Here is an 11,261-nt window from a genome sequence, read left to right as displayed (position 1 = left end):
ATATATTCGTTTCAAGAAAAGACATTACAAGAGCACAAAATTGTTCTCAAGTTTATATTTTTTCAAATTTTAATGTTATCGTATAAATCATATTACATTTTTAAATTACGATAATATTTTTATGCACATAGTAATGAGATAAACCAATTAATGTAAAAAAAAAACACATATAGTTGGTTTTCAAAAAGATTGGTGAAATTTGCAATAAATACAACTACATATTTTTTAAACACTGTGTTTTCTTTACACCAATTAATTTATCTCATTATTTTGTGCATAAAAGTATAGAAGAACAGTATTTTATTAAAAGTATTATGAAAAAATGAGTAGTTTATGAGATACTTTATGTCAAAACAAATTTTATGCCAAGAAAAAGTATAAATATCTCGTAATTTTATGCCAAATAAGTCTCATAAATTACACATTTTTTAATATTACTGTTATAAAATTTTTTTATATATGCGCATAATATTATAATTAGAAGAATCAAATTATTTAAAAAATATGCAATTTCACTTTAAAAAATAATAAATATTGAAATCTTAAAATATATCTTGTGTTTGTGCGGAAAACTTTTTGCTTATCATACACACACATAATATTTGCTCTTTCGCAACAATTTTTCTCTCTTTGATATTTTATTGTATTATTAAAAAATAGAGATACTTTAAATGATTAAGTTAAAGGAAACATTTTGTATATATTAATTATCATAATAAAATAAAAATAATTATCGCAATTAAACAATACTTTTAATAATTATTAATTTATAGGGATGCATATTTTTACGTTTTTACGATATTTTCGCAAATTCGTAACTTATTCCCGAAATCAATAGCTTCTCATTTGACATTCAATGATCCACTTTCTCTTTAAATAGCAAAGTAATTTCATAATATCGCAAAAAGTTGATTCCGTTTTCTTTTTTATCCCGCGAGTTTTGATGTTGCAAGGATCGACATCTCGGCGTGAAAGTAGGCATTTATCAAAGTGAAATGTCAGTAATCTCGATAAATATGTACATAAAAAGTGAGATAATTATCATCATTCTTTAATGGTTGCACATACCAACTATTATTAGGAGACACGGTAGTGTCTCCGGCTATGTTCAAAAACTAAAAGACATTACAAGTCTTTTATCCCGAGCCACCAAAGTCCATTTTTGGGGAGCGCATAATTACTAAAATATAAAAAATATTTGAATCGGACGTTATATGTCCTGAAAGGCGGTATCGCCATGAGTAATTTGAACCAAAAAATTGTTTAACGGTCAAGCCGTTCTGGAGATATAAGCGATCAAAAAGTGGTGATTTTAATGAAAAATTAAGAAATTAGAATATCAAAAATAACTGCTATCATCAGTTAATAACATTCATAACACATTCTTAAAACTATATATGTGCCATGTTTGCCAATATATAATCGCAGTATAATAGTACAGTAACACGTGACCGATAAGGTATCCGGTTTATTCCATAAATTGAACCAAGTACTTTTCCACTTTTCAGTTAACTTATATTACCTACTTGTAATATTAATTCAATAATATATTATAAACTTAAAATTAAAGAAGATTATAGAAAACAATTAATAACGATCGCAAAAACTTCACGCTATCACCAATTGATTAGATAAAAATATTATATTGACCTAAAATTTGTGTTACAATTATCAGATTAATACATAATAACAATCAAAATTAAATTTGAATTAAAAATTGGCTTAATTCTTAAAAATTATGACTTAAAGTGTATAATAACTAATAATTTTAATAATTTTAATAATTTAATAATTTTGTTTCTCTAAATATAAAATACATTATCATAAATATATAATCATATTTTGGTTTTGTATTATAACTATCTACATCTCTTAAGGAAAGAAAAATGTAACTATATAAATGTGTATTACAAAATATCTTTCAACGTATAATGATATATTTTTTATTCATTTCATTTACATTTATGCAACTATTTAATTTATGCAATTAATGATTGCGTTTAGAAGATAAAGTCATTCAATAATCGCTCAAAAAATAAAACTCAGTGATGATCTTTTAACATGATTTTTTAATATAATTAATTTTTGTGTGTGTGTATTTTTTTATTACTGGATATAAGTGTTGCAATCATGATAAAGACTTACTGAGCGCTCACTGAGCAGTTTTATCTTCTGAAAGCAGTCTAATTTTGACGATATATATGACGATTAATATATTAATTTCGACGATATTATCTGTTACTTCTTACTTCTTAGTAAGAAATAACAGCAGTATTACTTATTTTATCAAGAAATTTCAGACGAAATTATCATTAATGATTGCACTAACACACATTGCTCTGACCACAAGGTCATGTTTATACCTACTTATAATAATTATTTGTAGGCAACATAACTATTTATAGGTTCTTGCTTATGATCGTCGGTGATTGATAACGTAATCGCCTTATGCGAAACGCTTTTCCCGGACGAGCGTCACGTCTTACAGAGGAGAACTTACTGGTTTAAAAGAATTCACGCGGAAAAGATCGAGCGTGAGTGACTGATCGCGAGTGACGATCGCGCGAGTGACTGTGTCGCGTGCAAGGGCAACCGCAAATTTTGTTAAGTACTACAAAGTCTACTTAGAAGAATCGTCCAATCTCCTACATTTAAGTTGGAGAACGGAAAACCAGTCGTTCTCCTCAGCTCACTGGAGACATTAGACAGCAAAGGTTCGCACAGTCGCTCTCCCTCCTTTTACAATCGAAACCAATGCATCGGCAGATTTATCAATTATCGATACACAAGCCATCCGTTTGTCATTCGTCGTGATATGCCATTGTGATCGAGAGGATTTATTCATCAGGCGCTGCACAATTATAACTAAAATCAAGGTATTGCTCTTTTTATGTCATTAATAAGCTTCGTGTAGCCTAAATTAAAAGTTTAATCTTTAATTTGTATTTGACAAATAAATTTGAATTTAATAACAATTCATTAGATACTAATTTGTCAAAATATAGAATTTCATCAATTATTATAGCAATCTATTTTTACCTCTTTTTTTTATAGGTATTTCAATACTAACATTTAATCATATTATATGTACAAAAAGGATGATTTTATTGAAGTATAAAAAAATTTAGCTATATAATTTATTACACCATATAATTACATAGAATTCCCAAGCATGAATAATTCTGTAAAAAGTTTAGCAGTTTTCAGTTCTACATAATTATTTGGATGGTCCAACAAAATTATTTTTAGATCTGTAGCTAGCTAAATTTTCAGATACTCTAGCAAAACCGTTCCTTCCGTGCACACTATTGGCCTGTTCTTTTTGCCTGCACTGTCTGAACTGGTACATACAGTGCAATAAGTTGAAATGAAACAAACGTATATCTGTTTCACTTCAACTTATTGCACTCTGTGCACCAGTTCAGTAAAAAGAACAGGCCTAATATGTACTGTCCTCCCATGAAATTACTGAAGAATTTAATTTCTATTGCACAATAGAAAAATTGATACGCTGATTTTCAAATTTTTTAACAGATTGAACAATTAGATCAAAGTGTATTAGTAAAAGTGTAGCTGTAGGCAATTCGTTGTGATATCGTCACACAAAATGATAAAACACAATTTGCAACAATTATGACAGTATACGAAAAGAAAAAGCTGTTACATTGCAGATATAATTCTTTAGATAGGCAAACTATCGTCTGCAAAAAAACGAGCTACTATAACATTACAATGGCTCGCTTCTTTTGCGAATAAGTAATCGATTTTTGCATTATGTGCAAATAATTTTTATAATTAAAAAAATTTTTTTTCCACAAACAAAATGATGTATTAACATTAGATCTAATTAGAAGTAAGCTCATTAATTTAATAATTAATTAAATAAATATTTGTTTTATTAAAATATAAGAGTATAATATTGAAATATATTTTTCTAATTAAAAACTAACATTGTTAATGTAACAATATTTTTTTCGTGTACTCCAAGGTATACTGTTTAGCATAAGAAAGATTAAACTTGATGCTTTTAACATAAATAAAATATATAATTAACAGAAAAATTATTAACTTTAATAGACAATATATATAATATGATAAATAATAATTAATACATAATACAAACTTTTTTCAAAGTATATGTCTTATTTCAAAGTCATAATTTATTGTTTTTATATATACAATATATATTAACAAAGATGGTAATAAACATAGAAATATTTAATAATTATTTAATTAACATTAAAAATTGTTAATAAATAACATTTGAAAATTTATTAAATTATAACATCATGTATTTTCAATAAATTTGAAAAAAAATTTCTCAATTTTAAACTTAATATAACTTTCTGAACATAATTCATAGTAACATACGTGTATGTGTGTGTGTGTAATTTATACAAAAATTATATATATACATAATGCTTAAATGTTAAGTTGGACTGCCATTTCGTTTGATAGATCGATACATATTATCTGCATACGTTTATTAATTTTTTTAAATATTTCTACAACATGGTCACCTTATTCATTAATAGAAACTTCATTTATGTATTTAATAAATATTAATGTAATATTATTCTTAATAAGAGATTTCATATGTATACATGTACATGTATTACATATTATATATATAAATATACAATTATATACATATGTATATTGATAATACATAATAGTAATACATAATTATATTTAAACCTATAAAATGTAAATCTATATTCATTTTCTTTTATTTCGCGATGTAAGCACGCTGAATAATTTACATTTGTAAATATCCTTTCAGCATAAACATATGCGGCATCTAACTCGAGGACGATCAACAATTTAAATAGCCACAAAGAGTATCCGGCAAGATATCTAGATAAATTTCCTGATTGCGAACGACCAATATGGCGAGCGTGGACAAGGATCTCGAAGAGCTTATGTCCCATCTGGGTGAATTCGGCAAATATCAATTCCGACAGCATTGCCTTCACTTACTCGCCGCTCTTACGGCCGGTGTGCACATGCTGTCTTTACTGACAGTGGCGGCGGTACCAGCGCACCACTGCAACATCCCAAAGGTGAACGTGTCATTGACCAAGGAGCTGTTCAATTTTACTACTCATAATTGGAACAACTCAGACGTGCCTCTTCCACGTAATCTGGATAGCTGCCACTATCTGGATCACGACAACATCATCCAGGAATGCGACTCGTGGACCTATGACACAACATACTTCCAGTCATCACGCGGCATAGAGTGGAACTTTGTTTGCTCGCGACGTTGGATGGGCGCCGCGGCGCAATCCTCGTACATGTTCGGTGTGTTTGTAGGTGCGGTCACCCTCGGTAGCATGGCAGACAAATATGGCAGGAAGATCATATTCTACGTGTCTGCCGTGGCACAATTAGTGCTCGGAGTATTGGTCGCTCTAATAAATAACTATTATATCTTTCTGACAATACGCTTTCTCTATGGTATCTTTGGTTCCGCCGGCTCGTACATCACCGGATTCGTGTTAACGATGGAACTGGTGGGTTCGTCCAGAAGGACCGTGTGCGGCGTATTGTTCCAATTGATCTTTGCCGCGGGTTTCGTACTGGTGTCTGCATGGGGCATTGTACTCAAAGATCGTATGTGGCTCCAAATCGTGTATGGTTTGCACAGCGTAATTCTGCTTGGTCACTGGTGGCTAATGGACGAATCACCTAGATGGCTGTGGGCACACAATCGTGCCGCTGAAGCAATTATCATTGTACAGAAAGGCTTAAAGGTAAACGGCAGCGACGTCCACGTGAATGCTGCCAAACTGATCAGTAAATCGAAAGTACAACAGGAAACCAAGGAGAATAAATCACACGGCGCGTTGGATCTCTTTAAAACGCCGAATCTCCGTAAGAAGAGTCTAAACATCTGCTTCAATTGGTTTGCCAATTCGATCGCTTATTACGGACTGACGCTTAACATGGGCAATCTCGTCGGCAATCCATATCTCATGCTATTCCTCAGTGGCGTGCTGGAGGTACCAGCATACATTTTAATAATATTCACTATGGATCGCCTCGGTAGAAGATGTCTAATCAGTTCGTTCATGATGATAGCCGGCGTGTGTTGCATCTGTGCCGCCATCATCACCGGCACGACTGGCGACCTAGTGGCCATAGCTACGGTCACGATAGTACTCGTGGGTAAGTGTTGTATAGCCGGTTCGTTCGCAGTAGTGTATAATTACACAGCCGAGTTGTTCCCCACGGTGGTGAGAAATACGGCGCTCGGTATTGGTTCCATGTGTGCGCGTCTCAGCGGCTCTCTTACGCCCATGATCTTCTTGCTGGACTCGCTGAACGCACGAGTACCAGCCGTACTCTTTGGCTTAGTCGCTCTGGTAGCGGGTTTTCTGGCGCTCTATCTACCAGAAACGCTAAACCAATCGATGCCGGAGTCTATCGAGGACGGCGAGAACTTTGGTAAAGGTGATACCTGCTTCACCACCTGCATAGGCGGAAGCGCGAAAGCTGCCATGAGCGAAGTCACGATGGACAAGATATCCGAGAAAGACGAAAAGGAGAAGTTAAACGATATATAAACAACGATATCGCCTTAGAAAATTCATCTAGAGTGCTTTTAATTCAACTTAGTTGTTAATACTTAGTTATTATATGCTGATAAACATCAGTCACACTTTGATTTCAAAGTCATGAAATTATTGCGTAGATATCGAGGAGATAACTTAATATTTTATAATCATGGAACAGTGTCCCTAAAATCATTGCAAAATTCATATAAAATTCTCATGCATAATTTAATAATTACATATGCAATCACGAAAAATTATTATGTAATATTACATAAAATTATTTATTTTATCAAATGACTTTATATATAGTAAAGAACATTATTTATAATTAGATAAAATTGTATGAAATAAAATGTAATCATGTAATCAGTGGGACAATATTTCAGATAATGGTTACCCCCTCGGTAATATGCTCATAGATACGCTGCAGTATCAGAAATATATTCAGAATTAGAAATACTTATATTCTTGGAAATTAGAGCTCAGCAAAGTGATACACACAATTCTTTACTAAAAAGAAGATATTTAGTAATGATTTATACATCATGTACATACAAAGAAAGAGTGAAAAGTCACTTTTTGTAACTGCATAAAATTAGTTAAATTAATTAACAATATTATATTCTTTATTTTTATAAAAAAAGTAAAAAATATTTTCTAAAATTTTTTAATAATAATAATTACACATATATACATTTATAAATGTATATTGTACATGTATATATATATATACATATAATTAAAAAATTTTTCTAAAATTTTAAAAGTAATAACAATATGAATACGCTTTCGAGGCTTTCACGGGTATTTTCTTCAATTATGCGAGAAGGTTTGCGGGTTATCGCCGTGTCTTTCTTCATTTTTAATGCCGCATAATGATTTTTAATGCCGACAATATGAATATATACATACAAAATGTGATAAAACAATATTTTTTTATAAGCGACATTTCATTGTAACCCAATTATTGTAATTTTTATAAAATTATACGCATATATAGAAAATATTCAATATATATATACTTTCAAAACCTAGAAGATGAAATTATTTAAACGTAGAACGATTATGTGGTTAGTAAAAATATTTAAATAGTACTTTTATTAAAAACTAAACTTTAACGATTACTTTTTCTATACAAAATTTATTCATTTTTTTATAAAACTCATCGGATTTTTACTACACGTAAATGTCCACGGTAGAAGTGATTAAAGATTTTAGCTGCAATCCCCCTTCTTGCTTGCCATAAAATCCTTATAAAACGCTAGAATAATCTGAGAGAGAGAGAGAGAGAGAGAGAGAGAGAGAGAGAGAGAGAGAGAGTGTCAACGAGGGAATAAATTTGTTGACAACCCCGACTTATCTCGCTACCTTCGGTGAGATAAACCGACCAGAACCAACCAAGTTGAGGGTTATGCGAGATAATGGGAAGGACGCGGAGAATTTTAGAGCCCACTATGATCCTAATGGCGAGGATGCAATTCAGAGAAGATCTTCCGGGAGGACGCGAGAGATCTTCGGTTCTGATGAAACCGCCAACTCACCCCTTTCTTCCTAGCTAATGGAAAAAGTTTGTCGCCCGGTCCAACGCTTTTCCAATCATAAAGTTTGAAAAATGGTCACGTCTTGTTATCCGTAGATTTTTTTACCATATACAAAATTGACGATAGTAGGAAAAGGTCTTGTCTCTTTAGAAAATTTCATAAAGTTCTCGTTCACTTCAAGTTGTCATAGAAAGAACATGTGATTCCTTCTTAATCAGTTTATTTTATAATTGATATTATATTATACCACATTAAGTTTTATTTAAGAAATTTATTTTGCATTTATTTTGTAAATTTATTTACAAAATAAATTTACTTTTAAATATTCTCGTTATTTATATTTCATTTAAATACCTTTATCAAACTCTCATTAAATTACTCAAAGGATGATATTATAAACTCGTATGCAAATAAAACTCGAAAGCTATCCAAGTTATCGAAGATTAAATTATATTATATACAATATGATATTATATACAATATAATAAGACGTGAATGTTTATATTCTGATTTCAGTCAATTTGTATCAAACATTATTTTTTAATAAATTAAAAATCATTACATCATAAATTGATAAAAATAATAATTGAACAATGTAAATTTATTCTCTTACTATAAATCTCGTCAAAATGTATCACGCATCACCAGCTAAGCATATCTAAGATATGCGCTTCTCGCCTTAAAGTTTCTGATTCGCAGTGTCACGGCGAGCTTTACGAGATTTCGCCGGTGCATTTTGTAGATAAACTATTCGAAGAAGAGTACAATCTAAGGCGTTATAATTTATACACTTATAATTTATGCGCAAGTTACGACGCAACGCTGACGGCAAGTTTTTCCGCATGTGTCTCCCTGGTTGTTCAACGATTAAAAATAACCTGCATGGAGTAATCACTTGTGCAATATGATGGACGCGTTTCCCTTTCCTCACGATGATTTAAATCGATACAATTAATGGTCAATACATTTAACGCGATCGATGTATGCATCATCAATTACTTTTATGCAAAATGCGAAATTAGCGAGGTATTGTAACTCTTCCGCGTTCGTGAATTCACGAAATTCCACACATAACGTCGCCGGTGTCGGCGGGATTAAACTGTACTGCAGCTCTAAACTGTAATCTTGGAATTCAAACCAACTAAATTGGAAACAATGAAATCGATAATAAACTATAAAATATAAAATTTGCAAATATCTTTAAAACGTTCTATCATTTGTTTCGTGTTTCGCGAAAATAGCTCGCAGTTTTTCAAATAAACATCTCAATGAAGTTAATAAATCTAAAAATCTAAATAAAAAAGCGATAACTTTAAATTTATGAATTTTTTAAGAAAATAGAATTAATGAAAATAGTAATTAATGAAAAGATTATGAATAAAAGTGTATATCTTGTCATTAATCATATTACAATATTTTCTTAAGAAATTCATAAATTTCGTCTATTGTAAATAAAACGTGTTAGAAAAATTAAAAATTTTTTATTCATTTATTCGTTCATCTAGATATATATTATACATCTAGGAGGAATCTGGGAGGACTCATTTCAGATAAATGCGCGCGAATATTTTAGAATGTAGGACGTGTCCCTCAGGAAAATAAAGCAACTCCTTACAACTGTGAGCTGTAAAGCTTCAATTTATATATGTAAATCCGACCCTGATGATCGTACACTCACCTGCGTTATCGAGCGCGTATGAGGTCCATGCGCAAGGAACACTGGAGACCGGGGTGTACACAGGAACACACGGTGACAGGGAGCGCGCGTCGCCTACTGAACTCTCGCTCTGTTCTCACCCATTAAATCGCAGAAAACGTTGCACCAGCGCGCGCAACTCTGTCAAACACGCTGCCGCAAATTCGATCTCCCGTAGGATTGAATCCCTCGGAAGTGCTGCTGTCCTCCAAGTTTACGTCCAAATAGAAGAGCGCAAAATGCAAGACGGGTGTGTTCCCTGCAATCAATAACGATCGAATAGCTTCGAAGCTGTTAGTTCAAGTTAATTGAAATCCTCCAATCTTTCGCGATCACTCTGTGTCGAAAGCTTGACTTCTGCATAATGGTCTACAATATTCAATCCCATAATTTCAGAAATAGTTTTGCTGAATAGTTTGCAAACAACATTTCTCTGGGACTTTCGTAAAATGTTTTAAATAACAAATAAGGAATTATTATCATATATTACGTTAAACTTGATTTAGTCTTAAATTATGATAACGTTGTATAAATGTCTTTCTCTAAACTTATAATTACCGAGATCAATTATTATATATTTAATACCATAAATTTAGAATTGCTATTGTATTAAACGTCGAAAATATAACTTTGAAAAACTACGAAGCAATAAATATTTTTTTTCTAATTTAAATGTTTTTTTTGGGGACCATCATATTAATTTAAATTTTAATTTCTTAGACAAAGTTCGGTGAAAACGCTGTCATTTCAATTGAATGAATAGGAACTTTTTTACTATGCTTTCATATAATATCTCTCTTCTCAACAATTGTGACAGAGCTCTTGCTTTCCGTCGATTGAAAAGCAAATCCATGATTGATTCAATACGCACGAAGCGAATTTCGTTGATATCTTGATTTATATTTTGTATAAATTTTACAATAAATATTTACTATATATCTTCAAAATAAGAGGCTGATTGATTACAAAAAATTATTTAATCAAAACTGATCTTAGTTTGCAAATTGAACAAATTAAGTTCACTATTAATTGCAATATTAAATCTAAATTATTATTATTACATTAGTAAAATGTCTGATATTGCCAAATTTTTTGTTTTTATTTTTTATTTAATTATTTTTCTCAGCTTACACCATATTAAATATTAAATCGTTTAATATTCGCGCATTATTTGGTATATCATGATAAATTTTCTCATAAGGAGATGGTCACGATTTAATTATCGCCGCCAGACTTTAATTAAATTGATACCATCTTCGGACCGTAAAACAGTTGGACGTGTTCTAATTGCGAATTCCCAATGACTTATTTACCAGCAGTGAGGATATAACACATCATGCTATATATATACAAATCGTTTTTAATTAGAAAAGGCATACGAATTTTTATTTTTTTTTATCCAAAGACAAAATGTTTGAGATAGTGATTACATGAAGACTAGGAAAAGTTGACTGACTAGAAAAA

General features: G+C 31.2%; 1 protein-coding gene across 1 annotated transcript; it reads left to right on the top strand.

Moving 5' to 3' along the window:
• The first annotated feature begins 4,889 nt into the window (after positions 1-4,889).
• On the top strand, positions 4,890-6,569 carry LOC108777307 (organic cation transporter protein). Its single transcript, XM_018544147.1, has one exon. It carries the CDS (start codon positions 4,890-4,892, stop codon positions 6,567-6,569), a length of 1,680 nt encoding a protein of 559 aa, XP_018399649.1.
• Positions 6,570-11,261: the final 4,692 nt, after the last annotated feature.

The sequence above is a fragment of the Cyphomyrmex costatus genome, unplaced genomic scaffold (genome assembly GCF_001594065.2).
Source record: "Cyphomyrmex costatus isolate MS0001 unplaced genomic scaffold, Ccosl1.0 scaffold43, whole genome shotgun sequence".
NCBI classification, from domain to species: Eukaryota; Metazoa; Arthropoda; class Insecta; order Hymenoptera; family Formicidae; genus Cyphomyrmex; species Cyphomyrmex costatus.
This window is presented reverse-complemented; position numbering and strand designations above follow the sequence as displayed.